The sequence below is a fragment of the Pristiophorus japonicus genome, chromosome 4 (genome assembly GCF_044704955.1).
Source record: "Pristiophorus japonicus isolate sPriJap1 chromosome 4, sPriJap1.hap1, whole genome shotgun sequence".
NCBI lineage: Eukaryota > Metazoa > Chordata > Chondrichthyes > Pristiophoridae > Pristiophorus > Pristiophorus japonicus.
The window spans coordinates 203677873-203699535 of record NC_091980.1 but is presented as its reverse complement, the minus strand read 5'-3'; the positions used below and the strand labels follow the sequence as shown (position 1 = coordinate 203699535).

Here is a 21663-nt window from a genome sequence, read left to right as displayed (position 1 = left end):
CAAAGAAATCGATCAAGTTAGTCAAACAGGATTTGCCTTTAACAAATCCGTACTGACTTTCATTTATTTGCCCATACTTTTCCAAATGCAAATTAATTTTGTCCCCATCTACTATCTCTCAAATTTTCCCCACCAATGGTGTTAAGCTGGCTGACCTCTCCTCTTTTTTAAACAAGGATGTATCATTTGTAATCGTCCAATCCTCTGCCTGCACCTCTATATCCAAGGAGGATTGGAAGATTGCCTCTAAAATTTCCATCCTTATTTCCCTCAGTAACCTAGGATGCATCCCATCCAGACCGGGGGTAACTTGTCAACTTTGAGGATTACCAACCTTTTAAGCATATCCTCTTTATTTTTATCTTATCCAACATCGCTACTGCCTCCTGTACTGCTACATTGGCAGCATCCTCTTCTCGAGTGAAGATGGATGCAAAGTACTCATTTAGTACCTCAGCAAAGCTCTCTGCCTCCACAAAAATATCTCATTTTTGGTCCCTAATCAGCCCCTTCTTTTGGCTACCTTTTTACTAGTTACATGTTTATAAAAGACTTTTGGGTTCCCTTTTATGTTAGCCACTAATCTATTCTCATACTCTCTCTTTGCCCCTCATTCCCTTTTTTAGATCTCCTTTGTACTTTCTATATTCAGCTTGGTTCTCTACTGTTTTATGAACTTTATAATCGTCATAAGCCTCTTTTTTCTCTCTCATTTCAACCTCTATATTGTTAGCCATCCAGGGAGCATTTGCTTTGGATGCTCTTCTTTCCCCCCTCATGGGAATGTGTCTACTCTGTACCCAAACCATCTCCAGGTGCATTTGCAACTCACTGAAGTTAGCCCTTCTCCAGTTAAGTATTTTTACATTTGATTGTGCCTGGTCCTTTTCCATAACTATTCTAAATCTGAGGATGTTATGATCACTGTTTCCCTCAATTGCTCTCCCAATGAAGCATGCTCCACTTGTCCTACTTCAGTCCCCAGAACTAGAGCCAGCACTGCTTCCTTCATTGTTGGACTGTAAATATACTGATCAAGAAGGCTCTCTTGTATCTGTTTTAAGAATTCCTCCCCTTCTTTTCCCTTTACACTGTTAATATCCATGTCTGTATTAGGATAATTGAAGTCCCCAATTATCACTACTCTGTAGTTCTTGCATCTTTCTATAATTTGCCTCTTCCATCTCCTTCCCACTATTTGGTGGCCTATAGTATACACCCAGTAGCGTGATAACTCCTCTATTGTTCCTTAATTCTAACCAAAAAGACTCGGTCTTTGATCCCTCAACTATATCATCCCTCTCCAATAGTTTCTTTGATCAATACTGCCACCAGTCCCACTTATTTTTTTCCCTTCTCTGTCTTTTCTGATTATCATGTAGCCAGGAATATTTAGTTCCCAACCCTCCCTTTCTTTGAGCCAGGGCCCCGTTATTGCCATATGTCATAGTCCCAACTTGTGCCTGCAGCTCACCAACCTTTTGTATCAGGCTATGTGCATTTACATCCATGCACTCCAAAACCATCCTAGACTGCCTCACATTTTTCCCCTGCCCGATCCCTCCTATTTCTGAACTATTCTTTATTCTAGTACTATTTGCCTTTCCCAGTCCTCTGTGCACCTCATTTCTCCTCTCCAATGTTTCATCCTGGTGCCCATCCCCCTGCCAAATTAGTTTAAACCTTCCCCCACAGTACTCGTTAACCTTCCTGTGAGAACATTGGTTCCAGCTCTATTGAGGTGCAACCCATCCAACTTGAACTGGTTGGCGGACAGGAAGCAGAGAGTCGGGATAAACAGGTCCTTTTCAGAATGGCAGGCAGTGACTAGTGAGTTGCCGCAGGGCTCAATGCTGGGACCCCAGCTATTTACAATATACATCAATGATTTAGATGAAGGAATTGAGTGCAATATCTCCAAGTTTGCAGATGACATTAAGCTGGGTGGCGGTGTGAGCTGTGAGGAGGATGCTAAGAGGCTGCAGGGTGACTTGGACAGGTTAGGTGAGTGGGCAAATGCATGGCAGATGCAGTATAATGTGGATAAATGTGAAGTTATCCACTTTGGTGGCAAAAACAGGGAGGCAGAATATTATCTGAATGGCGGCAGATTAGGAAAAGGGGAGGTGCAATGAGACCTGGGTGTCATGGTACATCAGTCATTTGAAAGTTGGCATGCAGGTACAGCAGGCAGTGAAGAAGGCAAATGGCATGTTGGCTTTCATAGCGAGGGGATTTGAGTATAGGAGCAGGGAGTTGTACCGGGCTTTGATGAGGCCTCACCTGGAATATTTTGTTCAGTTTTGGTCTCCTAATCTGAGGAAGGACGTTCTTGCTATTGAGGGAGTGCAGCGAAGGTTCACCAGACTGATTCCCGAAATGGCAGGACTGACATATGAGGAGAGACTGGATCAACTGTGCCTGTATTCACTGGAGTTTAGAAGAATGAGCGGGGATCTCATAGAAACATATAAAATTATGACGTGACTGGACAGGTTCGATGCAGGAAGAATGTTCCCGATGTTGGGGAAGTCCAGAGCCAGGGGTCACAATCTAAGGATAAGGGGTAAGACATTTAGGACTGAGATGAGGAGAAACTTCTTCACTCAGAGAGTTGTTAACCTGTGGAATTCTCTACCACAGAGAATGCCGGAGGATGCCAGTTCGTTAGATATATTCAAGAGCGAGTTAGATACGGCTAAAGGGATCAAGGGGTATAGAGAGAAAGCAGGAAAGGGGTACTGAGGTGAATGATCAGCCATGATCTTATTGAATGCTGGTGCAGACTCGACGGGCCGAATGGCCTACCCCTACACCTATTTTCTATGTTTCTTCCTGCCCCAAAACTGGTCCCAATGTCCCAGGAATCTTAAGCATTCCCTTCTGCACCATTTTCCAGCCATGTGTTAACCTGTGTTTTTTTATTAATTCGCAGTATGTGGGTGTCGTTGGCAATGTCAGCATTTATTGCCCATCCCTAATTGCCCTGGAGAAGGTGGGGGTGAGCTGCCTTCTTGAACCGCTGCAATCCATGTGGTGAAGGTACTCCCATAGTGCTGTTAAATAGTGAGTTCCAGCACTTTGACCCACCAACGATGAAGGAATGGTGATATATTTCCAAGTCAGGATGGTGTGTAGCTTGGAGGTGATGCTGCTGCTGCCCTTGTCCTTCTAGGTGGTAGAAGTCGTGGGTTTGGGAGGTACTGTCGAAAAAGCCTTGGTGAGTTGCTACAGTGGATCTTGTTGATGGTACGCACTGCAGCTACGGTGCACCAATGGCGGAGAAAGTGAATGTTTAAGGTGGTGGATGGGGTACCAATCAAGCGGGCTGCATTGTCCTGGATGGTGTTCAGCTTCTTGAGTATAGTTGGAGCTGCACTCATCCAGGCAAATGGAGAGTATTCCATCACATTCCTGACTTGTGCCTTGTAAATGGTAGTAAGGCTTTGGGGTGTCAGGAGGTGAGACACTCGCCGCAGAATACCCAGCCTCTGACCTGCTCTTGTAGCCACAGTATTTATGTGGCTAGTTTTATACTCATAATAAATGGTCAGACCGAGTACTGTGTATAATGAGCAAGTGTGACCTTAGCTCCTTTATTGTAGTTCCAGAGTGCAGGTACCTCGTGGGTGGCCTGCTTATATACTGTGCCCCCAAGGGATGCTGGGATCCTTGGGACTCCAACAGGTAGGCCCTCTGGTGGACAGGTGAGATGCAGGTTACAAGGGGTTAATTACATAACATCACTCCCCGTGAAGTCAACAATGCACTTATTTACAATGTGAGACGATCTGGGGCTTGGCGCTCCCTTGTCAATCGTCTCGGTACAAATGCTGGTGTGGTTGGGTTGGTCAGTACTTCACTGGGCTATTGGGCAGTTGGCCTTGCCGGGCTGCTGGGGATGATGAGTTCTATTTCGTGGTCAACTGTGATGTCAGTTGCCATTTGTGTGTGTGTTGGAAGGGCAAAGTTGGTGGTGTCCTCTTCAGGTTGTGCGTAGCTGTTGGTGAATCGCAGTTTAATTTGGTCCAAGTGTTTTCTGTGCGTTTGTCCATCGGTCAGTTTGACCTGAAATACCCTACTCCCCTCTTTGGCTGTGACCGTGCCAGCGAGCCATTTTGGACCATGTCCATAATTGAGCACAAACACAGGATCATTGATCTCAATATCGCGTGACAAGTTTGCGCGGTCATGGTACACACTTTGTTGATGCCGCTTGTTCTCCACGTGATTATGTAGATCAGGGTGGACCAGAGAGAGCCTTGTTTTAAGTGCCCTTTTCATGAGCAGCTCGGCAGGAGGAATCTCTGTGAGTGAGTGGGGGCTGGTGCAGTAGCTGAGCAGTACTCGGGGCAACCAGGTCTGCACGGAGCTTTCCGACTCACGTTTCAAGCTTTGCTTGATGGTCTGAACTGCCCGGTCTGCCTGGCCATTGGATGCGGGCTTGAACAGCACAGATGTGACATGTTTGATCCCGTTGCAGGTCATGAACTCTTTGAATTCGGCACTGGTAAAGCATGGCCCATTGTTTCTGACTAGGACATCGGGCAGGTCGTGCATGGCAAACATAACTCGTAGACGTTCAATAGTGGCCGTGGATGTGCTTACAGACATTATTGCACATTCAATCCACTTTGAGTAAGCATCCACGACAACCAAAAACATTTTGCCTCGGAAATGGGCCCGCATAGTTTACATGGATCCACAGTTTGGATGGCCAGGACCATAAACTTAGCGGTGCCTCTCTGGGTGCATTGCTCAACTGAGAGCAAGTGTTGCACTGGCGCACACATGACTCTAAATTTGAGTCAATGTCTGGCCACCACACATGGGATCTGGCTATAGTTGTCATCATCACGATGCCTGGGTGGGTGCTGTGTAGTTCACAAATAAATGTGTCTCTGCCTTTTTTGGGCAAGACCACACGATTGCCCCACAAGAGACAGTCCGCCTGCAGGGACAGCTCATCTTTGCATCTGTTGAATTGCTTAATCGCTTCCTGCATCTCCACTGGGACACTGGACAAGCTCCCATGAAGGACACAGTTTTTTTTACCAGGGACAGTAAAGGATCCTGGCTGGTCCAGGTCCTGATCTGGCGGGCCATAACGGGGGATTTCTCATTCTCAAATGCCTCCATGATCATAAGCAAGTCCACTGGCTGTGCCATTTCCATCCCGGTGGTGGGCAACGGTAGCCGAATGAGAGCATCTGCGCAGTTCTCTGTGCCTGGTCTGTGGCGAATTACATAGTTGTATGCTGACAGCATGAGTGCCCATCTTTGGATGCGGGCAGAGGCATTGGTATTAATCCCTTTGCTCTCCGAGAATAGCGATGTGAGCGGCTTGTGGTCAGGTTCACGCTCGAACTTGAGGCCAAACAAGTACTGGTACATTTTTTTTACCCCGTAAATGCACGCCAGAGCCTCTTTTTCAACCATGCTGTAGGCCCTTTCAGCCTTGGACAAACTCCTGGATGCATACGCAACTGGTTGCAAAATTCCAGATTCATTAGCCTGTTGTAACACACACCTGACCCCGTATGATGATGCATCGCAAGCTAACACTAGTCGTTTACATGGGTGATACAAAACAAGCAGTTTGTTAGCCAGAAATTTACTGTGTTCTTTCTTAAAGGCAGCCTCTTGTGAATTCCCCCATACCCAGTCGTCTCCCTTGCGCAGTTGCGCATGCAGGGATTCTAGCAGGGTACTTAACCCAGGTAGGAAATTACCGACGTAGTTAAGGAGTCCCGGGAACGACCACAGCTCTGTCACGTTCCGTGGTTGCGGCGCGTTCTTGATGTCCTCCGTCTTGGCGCCGGTGGGTCTGATGCCGTCTGCTGCGATTCTCCTTCCTAAGAATTCGATGTCCTGTGCCAGGAAAATACACCGATCGTTTCAACCTGAGCCCCACGCGATCCAACCGACTAAGAACCTCCTCCAGATTCTTCAAGTGTTCCATGGTGTCCCAACTTGTAACCAATATGCCATCCTGGAAGACCACTGTGCATGGAACCGACTTTAGCAGGTTTTCCATGTTCCGTTGGAAGATTGCTGCAGCCGACCGAATCCCGAAGGGGCACCGGTTGTAAATAAACAGACCTTTGTGCGTGTTGATCCAGGTGAGGCCTTTCGAAGACTCCTCCTGCTCCTGCATCATGTAGGCCGAGGTCAGGTCCAGCTTGGTGAACGTCTTCCCTCCAGCTAGGGTCGCGAATAGATCATCTGCCTTGGGTAGCGGGTACTGGTCCTGCAGCGAAAAATGGTTAATCGTTACTTTATAGTCCCTGTAAATTCTAACCGTACCGTCCTCCTTGAGTATCGGAACAATCGGACTGGCCCAGTCATTGAATTCCACCGGCGCGATGATGCCTTCACGTTGCAGCCTGTCCAGCTCGATTTCCACTTTTTCACGAATCGTCTACGGTACCACCCGAGCCTTGTGGTGGATGGGTCATGTACCGGGAACCAAATGGATCTGCATTTTCGCCCCCGAGAAACTTCCACTGCCTGGCTCAAACAACGAAGGGAATTTGCTTAGAACCTGGGTACATGCAGTGTCATCGACTGACGAGAGCGTTCGGATGTCATCCCAGTTCCAGTGGATTTTCCCCAGCCAGCTTCTGCCAAACAACGTGGGGCCATCCCCTGGCACAATCCACAGAGGGAGTTTGTGTACTGCTCCATCATAGGAGACTTTGACTTCAGCACTGCCAATTACAGGGATTAGTTCCTTTTATAAGTCCTTAGTTTGGTGTGAATGGGGCTGAGCTTGGGCCTGTGTGTCTTCTTCCCCCACAGCCTGTCGCAGGCTGTTTTACTCATTATGGACTGGCTTGCCCCTGTGTCCAACTCCATAGACACTGGAATACCGTTCAGTTCAACTTTCAACATTATTGGTGGCATTTCGTCATGAATGTGTGTACCCCGTACACCTCTGCCTCCTCTGTACAAGTTTTCAATTCTGTCTGATCCACTGTGGACCGATCTTCCTCTGCAATGTGGTGGTTTGCAGGGTTTGCAGCTTGCCTGCGCATTCATTGGAGGTGTCCCATTGTTCTGCAACCATTGCATGCATAGTGCTTAAAGCGGCATTGATGGGGCCGATGATCACCCCCGCAGTGCCAACAGGGTGTTAACTGCCTCGCATTAACAGATGATGGCAGATTCTGGGTCAATTGAGGTCTGGCCACAGCAGCCGGCGAGAACATTCTGCCTTGTACATTTCTGCTCAAAACCGACGTTACTTTATGTACAGTACTAGCCAAAACTACTTTGTTCTGTGAAATCTGCTTGGTGTTGTCGCTGGTGGACATAAATGCCTGGGCTATCGTTATGGCTTTACTCAGATTCAGAGTTTCTACAGTCAACTGTTTGCGAAGGATTGTCTCATGTCTGATGCCCAGTACAAAAAAATCTCTGAGCATTTGTTCTAGGAATCCCTCAAACTCAGGATGTCCTGCAAGGCGCCTTAGTTCGGCGACGTAGCTCGCCACTTCCTGGCTTTCCGATCATTGACACGTGTAAAACCGATACCTCGCCATCAAAACACTTTCCTTAGGATTTACGTGCTCTTGGACCAGCGGACACAGTTCTTCATAGGATTTCTCTGTTGGTTTCGCCAGGGCCAAGAGATTCTTCATGAGGCCATAAGTTGTTGCCCCACAGACAGTTAGGAGGATCGTCCTTCGTTTGGTCGCATTCTCGTTCCCTTCAAGCTCATTGGCTACGAAGTATTGGTCGAGTCTCTCCACAAAGGCCTCCCAATCGTCCCCCCCTGAGAACTTCTCCAGGATGCCGACTGTTCTTTGCATTTTCACACGGTTTGTTACCTCGTCACCAATTGTTATACTCATAATAAATGGTCAGACCAAGTACTGCATGTAATGAGCAAGTGTGACCTTAGCTCCTTTATTGTAGTTCCAGAGTGCAGGTACTTCGTGGGTAGCCTGCTTATATACTGTGCTCCCAAGGGATGCTGGGATCCCTTGCGACGCCAACAGGTAGGCCTTCTGGTGGACAGGTGTGATGCAGGTTACAAGGGGTTAAATACATAACAGCTAGTCCAGTTAAATTTTTGGTCAATGGTGACCCCCAGGATGTTGATGATCGGGTTTCAATGGTGGTCATGCCACTGAATGTCAATCGAAAGTGGTTACATTTTCTCTTTTGGAGATAGTCATTGCCTTGCACTTGTGTGGCGTGAATATTACTTAGCACTTATCAGCCCAAGCCTGAATGTTGTCCAGGTCTTGCTGCATACGGCATGGACTGCTTCATTATCCTACTATTCCTATACTCACTCTTTGAGGTCCTGCTTTTGAACTTCCTCCATAGCTCCTGAAGCTCTGATTGCAGGACCTCAACCTTTTTGCCTTCATGTCATTGGTTCCCACATTGACCATGACTTCTGGCTGTTCATCTTCCTCCCTCAAAATATTTTGTACCCTCTCAGTGATGCCTTTTACCCTGGCACCAGGGGGGCAACACACCATGCAGGACAGACACTGGCAGTTGTAGAAACGCCTGTCTATCCCCGACTATCGAATACCCTATGACCACTGCATTTTTACATTTTGCTGTGCCTCCCTGTGCAGTCATTTGCCTCACAGTGCCGTGGATGCGCTCTAGACTGCACTCCCCAAGGTGTCGTCATCTTCACTAGTATTTAGTACTGAAAACCCATTTGAGAGTGCCACATACCCAGAGGATTCCTGCACTGCTTGCCTCTTCCTACCCTGTCAGATAGCCAGCCACTTACTATTCTCTTGAACCCTCTGTAGCTGCATGGTGACCACTTCCTGGACCATCCAGGAAATTGTGTTTCTCCCGTATGCGCTCCTCAAACTTAGAAACCCTGAGCTTGGGTTCGAGAAACTGGAGGCACTTCCTGCAGGTCCCACATGGCACAAGAATTGCAGGTAATGGGTTTTGGCTGTCGCATCATTTTGCTTAAAAGTCTTTCTACTTAAGCACTTTGCACTTCCTTCCCCATGTACACCGAATTCCCACTCTCATCGAATTTCTGTTGCCACTGTGTATAGCAGATACTCCCAGCTCTGCACATACACAGCTGTGTGTGCTTAGACAAGATTTACTGATCTGCATTTTTAGTCCATTTTAACCTATTGCATAGAATCAGACTTGGAAAGAATAGGGCAGCTTTAAAACTATTCATCATGCAATGAGCAAAACTGAGACCTAGCAAAAATAATGATCTACCAGAGAATTACCAATAATTTGTTTATCATGCTCTCACACAGGTGAATTGAACTGGACTTACAAGTCTTGGTTGTAGCTTATACCTTAGTTGGTGTCACAGTTTGATAGGGAGGTTTCTGAATATATCCAGATTCTTCATTAGATACAACTTGGTGTGATATCTGTAGATATTTGCCAGGATCTTCATCAACAAATGATGAGATCGGAGTACATTTTGGGTTCGTCTTTAGAGAGGAATATTGAGCAATTTTCTCCTAGAATAAAATGATACAATGGCCAAGAAGAATTTAAAATTGGGTCTGCATTTATTGTTGCAAGATTAATGGTAATCATTACTAATTATATACTTGGGTTAAATGATATAAAGACCTTGGACACATACTTTCCTTTCTTCCTGATTATCTGATTCTTCACTCAGCAAATATCGTAGTCTGTCCTGCAGTGTCTGGGATGTCTTTTTCTAAAATCAAGGGGAAAAAGAAACAAAGAAATATGAAATAAGTGCCTCGAAATTCAGGCATGGGTAAATACCATAGGGCTGGCATAGCCAGTGACAGTACCTGCCAGCTATGGTTTTGAGCCTGCCTCCGTCTCCTTCCAGGCAAGCTGCAATATGGACTCATGGAGTGGTACCTGGAGAACCCCACCAAACAACCTTACCACTTTAGCAGCCATCAAACAGAGGTTGGGTGCTCAGTTGCCTGTCACTTGCCTACAGATTAATTTCTGTACATGGGATTCCTTTTCTTTCACACTTGCCTGTCACTTTTCAATCACCTTCCCCTTCAGACTTGCCAATGCTTTGAGGTTCCCTTTAAGCTTTTCTCGCAGCTTTCAAAATTTTTGTCACTTATATTGTGACTTTCAATTGCCTGTCCCTGTGGTTTTCAGTTCAATGCAATCTTCTGCTTCCACCACTTGTGTCCCAAATCTGTTCCTCAGTTTGTGAATACTTATGCAAATAGCTTGATCCAGGAAATTTGAGTGTGAGTTACACTTTACCAGTCTGGCAGGATTAGTTTTGTTCTTAATCATTTAGAATTGACTTATGCTAGCAGACAAAAATGGAGCCGATGGCATTCAAGAAAGGCAAATAGCCTTTTGGGGTCTATAGTTTATTTATGCAGCAAATTAAACAATAGTTATGCATTTGTAATAATCTTTATCCATCATACCCACAAGAAAATGAATTGTTTTCTGAACACCTTACCTTGTGAGGTACAGTTACTTCTTCCATAGAAATTGCTCCCTTTGAATCATGTGGCGACTGCCTAACCGTCTCACAAATGGCCTGGTAGAGACCAATCAGTTGTCTTCCTTTTTCTATGGGAGGTTGCTTCTGACTAGGACTAAATCTGTTGCATTCTTTCCCTGACTAAAAGTAGAAATAAATTACAAACTGTATTCTATTTTAATGCTTAACATAGATGACAGACAAAATACAAGATTACATAAATTTTATTTTAGTGAGAAAATGAATAACTTGCAAAAGCTATTATCTATTTTGACTCTCCAAATTTGATTAAAGCTCTGAAGCTTTACATTGAGTTAGGTAACTTACAGGTAATAAAACTGTTATTCCACATCAATGGCCTGGATTTTGCGGTCAGCGGCAAACAAATAACGCTCGCCGTTCATTATGCTTACAACTGTCCACAGACATTTTTGTGGGCTTTCGAGCGGCAACTTAAGTCATCGCACAGCGCCCTCTGCAAGGTATGTGGGACCTGCGTGAGCCGAGCAAACAACAGTGTGTCTCTTCAACTAATCAGATTGGAGAATCCTTACTGAGACACTCGGAAAGTATAAATTATGTTATGTATGCAACCCTATGTAACCAGCATTCTACCGCCACCAGAGGGCATATCTGTTGGGAGTCCCAAGGGATCCCAGCATCCCTTGGGAGCACTGTATATAAGCAGCCCTCCCATGCTTTACCAACAATCTGGAATTAGAATAAAGAGACTAATGTCACACTTACTCACGTCTACAGTACTCAATCACATTACTTTATTCTGGACATAAAAAGTTACATGTAAAATCATGTACAGAAAGTATCACAACTTCACGCCGTTCATGTATTTGAATGCCAAATCTCTACGCAAGGTACTGGTGAAGCGAAGCTTGTGGAGGAGCAGGGCAACTCAAACAGCAAATTCCTGATTTCTTGCTTAACTGTGCATGTGTGGATGCCGGACATTGCTATTGCTAATAACGGTGACTGCTGATAGCCTCATAAATATTCCTACTGCAAATTCTGGACCACTATTGCTGCATGACCTTACAAAAGGGGCAATTCAAATGAGCCATTTTATCCCTTCCTTCAAATCTTTTCCATTGGTTATTCATCTAGGAACCTGGCTAGGCATTAAAATGCTCTCTAAGTCAGCCAAATGGCAGAAAAAATAGAAAAGCAAATTACTATATAAATAGAGAAAAATTGCAAAGTGCTGCAGTGAAGAGGGACCTGGGGGTACTTGTGCATGAAACACAACTAGTTAGTATGCAGGTACAGCAAGTAATCAGGAAGGCAAATGGAATGTTGGCCTTTATTGCAAGGGAGATGGAGTATAAAAGCGGAGAAGTCCTGGTACAACTGTACAAGGTGTTGGTGAGGCCACATCTGGAGTACTGCATACAGTTTTTGTTATGTATTTAACCCTTTGTAACATGCATCACACCTGACCACCAGAGGGCATCCCTTGGGAGCACAGTATATAAGCAGGTCACCCACGAGGTACCTGCACTCTGGAACCTTAATAAAGGAGCTAAGGTCACACTTGCTCATTACACACAGTACTCAGTCTGACCATTTATTATGAGCGTAACAGTTTTGGTCTCCGTATTTAAGGAAGGATATACTTGCATTGGAGGCTGTTCAGAGAAGGTTCACTAGGTTGATTCCGGAGATGAGGGGGTTGACTTATGAAGATAGGTTGAGTAGGTTGGGCCTATACTCATTGGAGTTCAGAAGGATAAGAGGTGATCTTATTGAAACATATAAGATAATTAGGGATCTCGACAAGGTGGATGCAGAGAGGATATTTCCATTGATAGGGGAAACTAGAACTAAGGGGCATAGTCTCAGAATAAGGAGTCGCCCATTTAAAACTGAGATGAGGAAGAATTTCTTCTCTTTGAGAGTTGTAAATCTGTGGAATTCTCTGTCCCAGAGAGCTGTGGAGGCTGGGTGATTGAATATATTTATGGCGGAGATAGACAGATTTTTGAGCGATAAGGGAATAAAGGGTTATGGGGAGCGGGTAGGGAAGTGGAGCTGAGTCCATGTTCAGATCAACCGTGATCTTATTAAATGGCAGAGCAGGCTCGAGGGGCCAAATGGCCTGCTCCTATTTCTTATGTTCTTATGTGCTTAATCTGTAACCGTTGATCTCAGCCAAGTACAGTGTCAGGGAGGAATCATCTTCATGCCTTGCTGCTCTTTCCTTTTCCGGCAGTCAATAGAAAGATTAAACCATATCCATTTTTAGAAAGTTTGAACTATTTGCCACGGCCTGGGTTTTGCAATTTACATTATTATTTGTATTTATCTTACAGTGGGAGAAATACATTTCTTTGGGAGTCAAATCATACATGGCATAATTTCTTCAGGTGCCAACCTACAAATAATATAAATTAGCAGATTATACATTAACACATATTTTTTGTTAAACATCAGATTATTGTTGGTAATGTTTGTAATTAGGCACCAATTAATTAGTGGAATGCAAAAAAATCCCCAGTTACAATCATTAGTGATAAATTCTAACATCAAACACTGATAACACTGCACATTGTGGATGAATTCAATTTAATTAGCACAATTTTAAATGATTGAACCAATGTGTTTCCACCTCTAACATCACCCGATTCCACCCGTGCCTCAGCTCATCTGCTGCTAAAACCCTCATCCATGTCTTTATTACCTCTAGACTTGACTATTCCAACCTGACCATCTTCCCATGTTCTACCCTATGTAGACTTGGTCATCTAAACTCTGCTGCCCGCCCATATCCTAACTCGCACCGTCCGTTCACCCATCATCCCTGACCTACATTGGCTCCCGATTAAGAAACTTCTCACCCCGATTTAAAATCCCTACATGACCTCGCCCCTCCCTATCTCTCTAATCTCCTCGAGCCCCCCCCCCCCCCCCAACCCTGCAAGATATCTGTGCTCCTCCAATTCTGGCCTCTTGAACATCCCTGATTTTAATTGCTCCAGCACCGATAGCCATGCTGTCAGCTGCCTCGGCCCTAAGCTCTGGAATTCCATCCCTAAACCTCTCCCCCTCTCTTTCCTCCTTTAAGACGCTCCTTAAAACCTACCTTTTAACCAAGCTTTTGATCATCTGCCCCGATATCGCCGTATGTGGCTCGGTGTCAAATTTTGTTTTATAACGCTTCTGTGAAGCATCTTGGTGTGTTTTACTACCTTAATGGCATTATATAAATACAAGTTGTTTTTATTGTTGTTGATTAAAACTCATCTAATTCAATGTTTACAAAAATGTTAAATAAAATGCATCTGATTTACAAGGTATATGGTGTAATGTAGGTTATAAGCTCTCGTGTTCCTGCCATAAACATAGCAAATTTCTAGTGCTGCCCCTGCTCTTTCCTCATAGCTCTGCAAATCTAGTGTCCTGCAAGTTTTGCTGACTAGTGTGGATGAGTCCACTAGACACAACTGTGCAATCATGCACAACTGCACTCTGCACTGGAGCATGCAACAACTCCAGCGAGACCTGCAGCGGAGCCCCCAATGACAGAGGTCCTTTGCACAGTTGAAGAATCTTTCACAACTGTTCACACTGCTGCTGTGGAGGCCTTGTGCTTGAATCTCTTTTCTCCAGCTTCAACATGTTGGGGTGGCAGATGGAGACAGATATTATGTAGGCCTTCATGACCCTCATTTCTGTCCCTACACACATCATTGGATACAGAGAGAGTTGTACAGCATGCAGCACACAATAATTGTAGGAAACCCCAAACCCATCTAGGCTCCACTTCAAGATGCATATTGTTTAAGGATGATGTTGGTGACTCTGTGGGCTTTGTTGTATCTGCATTTGGCTGCTGTTCTTTCCTGTCTGAGCTATCAAGGGCTCAAGAGGGTACTCTTGATTTTCCAGGAGGAAACCGCACACTCTTTTTTTGTGACTCAAATATTCCTGGCACTGAGGAATGCTTTAAAATGAATGTGTCCCAACTCCTAACTACTGCTTGAAAAGTGGGCAATGAATTGCATGATTGATGAAGTGGAATCCCTTGTGATTCATGAAGGAAAACAAATTCTGAGTAGGATGTAGGGCCACATAGGTGTTATCAATGTTGCACCAGACTTTGGGGAATATGGAACTGCCATATGGAAATAAAGGTAGTGCCTTCCAATTTTTCAGCCAGTTGTCCATGGGGAAAATTATGAAATTGTTGACCTGTTGAACAATGCAATAATCACCCGCTGGATACATCTGTGAATTGCAGGTTAGCTGATGTACCCTGTGGCACCTTGAAATGAGACAGAAACATAAAGGCTGGATTTTCTCAAGGAAGGCATGTTGGGGGCGGGAGTCCTCCTAAGCGGGCGTGAAACCGGAAGGCCGGGGTTCTGATTTGAATACGAGGCCTCGGACTCGCCTGCAGCCCGCCAGATTGAAAGGCTGACTGGCTGTAGGCAGATAGGCCCCAAAAGTGAGGGGCAGGTCCGAGAGGGGGAGGGCAGCGATCAGCCAGGGATCGGGTTGGGGGGTGTGGGGGTGGGAAAGGTCGGCTATTGGGGTGGGGGGGGGGGGAGGGACAAGGAACAGGATCAGCAGGGGATCGGGGGGAGAAAGAGGATCGGCAGGGATCGAGTATCGGGGTGGGGGGCACAAGGAAGAGGATCGGCAGGGGATCAGGAGGGGGAGAGCATCAGCAGAGGTCGCAGATCGTTGGGCGAGGGGGCGCGGTCGGCCGTGATCGAGGGGGGGCGGGGCGGGGCAGGGGGAGGGGAATGCCAGGAGAGGGAAAGATGATCGGGACCGGCCTCATAATCATCATTGGGAAGGGGGGAGGCAGGTCTGGAGTGGAGGCCTTTTTGGGGGGGCCTGGGATTGGGTTGGGACCCTGGATCCAGGAGGTCGGTATAAAGCCACTTACCTCCTGGATGCAGCAATCCCCACTTCTGTTTAACTGCAGGGACATCCACTGGCAGTTAAACACAAAATTGATAAGGAAAAAGAGGCTTCCAACCTCATTACAATATTTAAATTGAGTTAATGCCCCCTGGGAGTGGGTCGGTCGCTTACGCTCGTCCCGCCTCCGGTAAAACCGGAAGTGGGTGCGCGTTGGAGGTGGGATCAGGTCGGGAATCCTATTTTTAACACTTTAACTGCCACTATGCTCCAAACCCACCCGTTTTTTGGCCAAAGGGTTCAGGGTTGTGATGACCTTGACGGCCATTGGCAGAGCATTCCCAGTGTTGCCTGTTGAGTGTAGCACATATGTGAAGGCAGTTTACTTCACAGATGGTAAGGTAGGTGTGCTTCTGCCTGTAGATACTTATTGGTGGGCAACATCATGGGAAGGCAGTCACTCCAGGTATAATTTTGCCTGCCTATCTTTTCTTTCCTTTATCCTACAAATATCACAAAAAGTAAAGGGATTCTCATTGGAATACACATGTTGTAGGTTATAAGTGATATAACTAAAAATACCTCAGTCCAAACTCTCATTCCTAAACTTGGAAACATAGCCCTGCACAAAAATCATCGGGGCTGAAATTGCCCCTTTCCTTAAGGCCTCTTAAACAGTTGCGATGCTGCGGAGTGCAATGGCTGCCATTATCAAAATTCCGCTTCTGTGTTATCCCGGTGGTGACCCGCTTCCTCTCCCCCCCCACCGTTCCGCTGCTGCTGCCAATCCGTGCAAAGTGCATCATCACAGTGCGCACCGTCGATCTATCCCCCCATCCCGACGGAATTCCGCTGCAAAATCTTCGGCCCGCCCGGCGCTGCCGGAACAAGCTTTTTCGCGGTGGTCCAGTGAGGCTGAGGCCTTCTGTAATGGCAGTGCAGCCCCCCTTAAAGAGGAGCTGCACTGCCACTGCTGTCATGTTTTTTATTCGGCCGACTGCCATGTCAGCCCAACAGTTGTGTCCCAGGTTTGGCTGAGCCACCAACAGGCAGCTTGGCACCCCCTTTTGGGTGCCAGACCGCTGGCCCGGCCAAAACCCTCCCTGGTGACCCAGTTGACTGAAGTTTAAAGATCACGCAGGCTCTCCCCTTTAAGTGAATGGGAGAGCCGTGGTGACGCGGTGACATGATGACGTCATTGCGGCGGCCACTCCGCACCCACCCAACTTCTGCCCCTCTGGTGTTGTCACCGCCACATATCCACCCCCATTAAGAGCGACTTCCGGATCCGAGTGGAAAAAAAAAACAAAGAGTGGAACTTCGCTCAAGAGGCAACCTCAACCACCGTGGTGGTAAAAACCATAGCAACACGGTGCGAGCGCTCCGTTTCAGGCGGGAGGCAATTTCGGCCCCATATAGTCATGACGGCAGAGAAGGAGGCCATTCGGCTCATCGAATCTATGCCGGCTCTCTCGAGCAATCCAGTCAGTCCCATTCCCCCGCTCTGTAGCGCTACAAGTTTATTTCCTTCAAGTGCCTATCCAATTTCCTTTTTAAATCATTGATCGTCTCCGCTTCCACCAGCCTCGTAGGCAGCACATTCCAGGTCAGACCCCCTGTATCTCTTGCCCAAAACCTTAAATCTGTGTCCCCTAGTCCTTGTACCATCAGCAAATGGGAACAGCGTTTTTTTGTCTACCTTATCTACACCTGTCAAAATCTTGTACACCTCCATCAGATCTCCCCTCAACCACCTTCATTCCAAGGAGAATAACCCCAGCTTCTCCAACCTAACCTTGTAGCTAAAATCCCTCATCTCTGGAACCATTCTGGCAAATCTCCTCTGCACCCTCTCAAAGACCTTCACATCCTTCCTAAAGTGTGGCGATCAGAACTGGATGCAATACTCCAGTTGGGGCCTAAACAGAGCTTTATAAAGGTTCAGCATAATTTCCCTGCTATTGTACTCAATACCTCTATTTATGAAGCCCAGGATCCCATATTCTTTGCTAACTACTCTCTCCAGCCCAGCCACCTGTGCATTTGAACCCCCGGGTCCCTTTAAGAATATAAAAAATAGGAATAGAAGTAGGCCATATGGCCCCTCGAGCCTGCTCCACCATTCAATAAGAAAATGGCTGATCTGATCATGGACTCAGCTCCATTTCCCTGCCCGCTCCCCATAACCTCTTATCACCTTATCGTTTAAGAAATTGTCTATTTCTGTCTTAAATTTATTCAACGTCCCAGCTTCCACAGCTCTCCGAGGCAGCGAATTCCACAGATTTACAACCCTCTAAGAGAAGAAATTTCTCCTCATCTCTGTTTTAAATGGGCGGCCCCTTATTCTAAGATCATGCCCCCAAGTTCTAGTCTTCCCTATCAGTGGAAACATTCTCTCTGCATCCACCTTGTCAAGCCCCTTCATAATCTTATATGTTTCAATAAGATCACCTCTCATTCTTCTGAATTCCCATGAGTAGAGGCCCAACCAATTCAACCTTTCCTCATAAGTCAACCCCCTCATCCCCAGAATCAACCTAGTGAACCTTCTCTCAACTGCCTCCAAAGCAAGTATATCCTTTCGTAAATACGGAAACCAAAACTGCACGCAGTATTCCAGGTGTGGCCTCACCAATACCTTATATAGCTGTAGCAAGACTTCCCTGCTTTTATACTCCATCCCCTTTGCAAAAAAGGCTAAAATACCTCCAAAAGGCCTCCCTGATCACTTGCTGTACCTGCACATTATCTGTTATGTATGGAGAAAGAGTCAGACTGAACACAGTGAGCTCAAAGTAAAGTGTGACCGTAGTCTTTTATTGCAGGTTTCCAGATGCCTCTCCAACCTGGGAGGCCTCTGACTCAAGGGATTATGGGATCTCTTGGGATTCCAGGGGATGAGCCCTCTGGTGGCTGTACAGAGTAAATACAAGTTTACATATATAACAACACTCCTCCCCCCAAAGTCAATAGTGTAACTATTTACAATGTGAGTCGATCTGGAGCCCTTCTTGCCCTGGTTGATCGTTTCAGTGTGAAAGCTGGTGTTGTTGAATCATTTGTTGGGCCCTCGCTGGGCTGCTGTGCAGCTGGCCTTGCTGGGCTGCCTGGTGTGTTGGGTCCTGCTGGGCTGCTGTGGATGATGGGTTCTGCTTCATGGTCAACCGTGGTGCCAGTTGCCACTGGTGTGTATGTTGGGGGATCAAAAAAGGTAGGATCCAAGGTGGATTGCTCAGGATAGTCCGTGAATCTGAGTTTGATTTGGTCCAAGTGTTTCCGGTGAATGAGTCTATTTGAATGTTTGACCCGAGACACCGTGCTCCCCTCTTTGGCCACGACAGTGCCGGGAAGCCACTTGGGACCTTGTCCATAATTCAGTACAAATACAGGATCGTTGATTTCAATCTCGCGTGACACATTTGCACTATCATGGTATGCACTTTGTTGGAGCCGCCTGCTCTCTACCTGTTCATGTAGATCAGGGTGAACTAACAAGAGCCTTGTCTTAAGTGCACTTTTCATGAGCAGTTCAGCAGGTGGGATCCCAGTGAGCGAGTGGTGTCTCATGTCTTATGTAATACATGCTCGCAGTTAAGCAATGTACCCAGGGAGGCGCCTCTAAGTTTTATGGTCTTGGCCCTCCAAACCGTGGTCTAGGGTACACGTTGACTATGCAGGCCCGTTCTTGGCTAAAATGTTCCTTGTGATTGTAGATGTGTACATTCAATCCACTTGGAGTACGTTTGTGAACGCAGGACTTTAAGTCTGCATCGATACCGGGCCACCACACGTGGGAACTGACTATCGCTTTTTTCATAACAATGTCTAGGTGGGTACTGTGGAGGTCATTGATGAAGGTGTCTCTGCACTTCTTGGGAACCACTACACAGAAGGCAGTCTGCCTGTATAGACATTTCATCTTTGTGCCACTGGAACAGCTTTATCTCTTCCTGCATTTCTACTGGGACACTGGACCAGCTCTCGTGAAGCACACAGCTTTTGACTAGGGATAATAAGGAGTCCTGGCTCGTCCAGGTTTTGATCTGCCAGGCAGTGATGGGTGATTGCTCACTCTCGAATGCTTCCATAACCATGGCTAAATCTGTGGGGTGCGCCATTTCCACCCCCGTGGTGGGCAATGGCAGTCTACTGAGAGCATCAGCGCAGTTTTCTGTGCCTGGCCTGTGGCGGATGGCATAGTTGTATGCGGACAACGTGAGCGCCCATCTCTGGATGCGGGCCGATGCGTTGGTATTTATCCCTTTACTCTCGGAAAACAGAGCTATGAGTGGCTTATGGTCAGTTTCCAATTCGAATTTTAGCCCAAACAGGTATTGATGCATTTTCTTTACCCTATAGACACACGCTAGCGCTTCTTTCTCAATCATGCTGTAGGCGCTCTCAGCCTTAGACAGACTCCTGGATGCATAAGCAACCGGTTGCCGTTTCCTGAAATCATTCGCTTGTTGCCATATGACAACGCATCACATGCTAGTACCAAACACTTACATGGATCATACAACACAAGCAATTTGTTTGAGCATAACAATTTTCTCGCTTTTACAAAGGCATTTTCTTGGCTTTTGCCCCATACCCATTCATCTCCTTTACGCAGTAAGGTGTGCAGTGGTTCTAACAGTGTGCTGAGACCCGGTAGGAAGTTACCAAAGTAGTTCAGGAGTCCCAGAAACAACCACAGCTCCGTCACGTTCTGTGGCCTCAGTGCGTTCTCGATTGCCTCCGTCTTCGCGTTGGTGGGCCTGATGCCATCCGCCGAAATCCTCCTTCCCAACAACTCCACTTCAGGCGCCAGGAAAACGCACTTCAAGCGTTTTAATCTGAGCCCCATGCGGTTGAGTCGACTAAGAACCTCCTCCAGGTTCTGCAGATGCTCAGCTGTGTTTCGACCTGTAACCAAGAGGTCGTCCTGGAAGACCACGGTGTGCGGGACCGACTTCAGTAAGCTTTCCATGTTTCTCTGGAATATCACCGCCGCCGATCGAATTCCAAACGAGCATCTGTTATAAATAAAAAGACCTTGGTGCGTGTTGATGCAGGTGAGGCCCTTCGATGATTCCTCCAGTTCCTGCGTCATGTAGGCTGAAGTCAGATCCAGCTTCGTGAACGTCTTTCCTCCCGCCAGCATTGCAACGAGTTCATCGGCCTTTGGTAGTGAGTATTGGTCCTGCAGGGAGAAACGATTGATAGTTACTTCGTAGTTGCCACAGATTCTGACGGTGCCATCTCCCTTGAGGACAGGAACGATCGAACTGGTCCACTCGTTGAACTCGATCGGTGAAATGATGCCCTCTCATTGCAGACGATCTAGCTCGATCTCTACCCTTTCTCTCATTATGTAAAGTACTGCTCTCGCCTTGTGATGGATGGGTCGTGCCCCCGGAATTAGGTGGATCTACACTTTTGCTCCTTGGAATTTCACAATGCCTGGTTCGAACAGCGAAGAGAACTTGTTTACGATCTGGGCACACGAAGTGTCGTCAGCGGGCGATAGCGTTCGGACATCGTCCCAGTTCCAGCGTATCTTTCCCAGCCAGCTCCTGCCGAGCAGCATGGGGCCATCGGCCGGTACCACCCAGAGTGGTAGCTTGTGCACCACTCCATCGTAAGAGACCTTTACGGTAGCACTGCCAATTACGGGAATCAGTTCTTTCATGTAAGTTCTTAGTTTCGTACGAATTGGAGTTAAGACTGGCCTTGAGGCATTGTTGCACCACAGTCTTTTGCAAGTCTTTTTGCCCACGATGGACTGGCTTGCGCCCATGTCCAGTTCCATTGACACTGGGAGTCCATTTAGTTCAACATTCAGCATTATCGGGGGACAATTAATGGAGAATTTGTGCACCCCTGTACCCCTGCCTCCTCGGTCTGAGGCTCTGGTTCGTCGTGATCCTCCGTGGATCTGTCCTCCTCTGCAACATAGTGGTTTGCAAGTTTAACAGGATTAGCAGCTCGCCTGTACATACGTTGGAGGTGTCCCATTGTTCCAAAGCCCTTGCAAACATACTCTTTGAATCAGCATGAATGGAAATGATGATCACCCCCGCAGTGCCAACAAGGTGTTAATGGCCTTGCATTCATCACCCTTAATGGTGGACTCAGACATCTGCGGACATGCAGCTGCAGGCATGTATGACCTGCCCTGTACATTGCGATTCGAAAACAACATCACTTTGTTCACAGTACTTGTAGCAGCACTTGTGTGCTGAGAGATTTGCTTAGTATTGTCACTGGTGGCAATGAACGCCTGGGCTATCGCGATGGCCTTACTCAAGATTGGGGTCTCTACAGTCAAAAGTTTGCGA

General features: G+C 46.7%; 1 protein-coding gene across 1 annotated transcript in view; it reads right to left on the bottom strand.

Annotated features, from left to right (window-relative positions):
* Positions 1 to 21663, bottom strand: part of LOC139263242 (uncharacterized) — a 188934-nt gene that overhangs the window by 131151 nt on the left and 36120 nt on the right. The window contains exons 6-8 of the mRNA XM_070879009.1: positions 10433 to 10597; positions 9605 to 9682; positions 9306 to 9476 (exon numbers count right to left, since the gene is read on the bottom strand). Of these exons, the coding sequence (XP_070735110.1) occupies positions 9306 to 9476; positions 9605 to 9682; positions 10433 to 10597 (414 nt within the window). The remainder of the gene's footprint in view (positions 1 to 9305; positions 9477 to 9604; positions 9683 to 10432; positions 10598 to 21663) is intronic.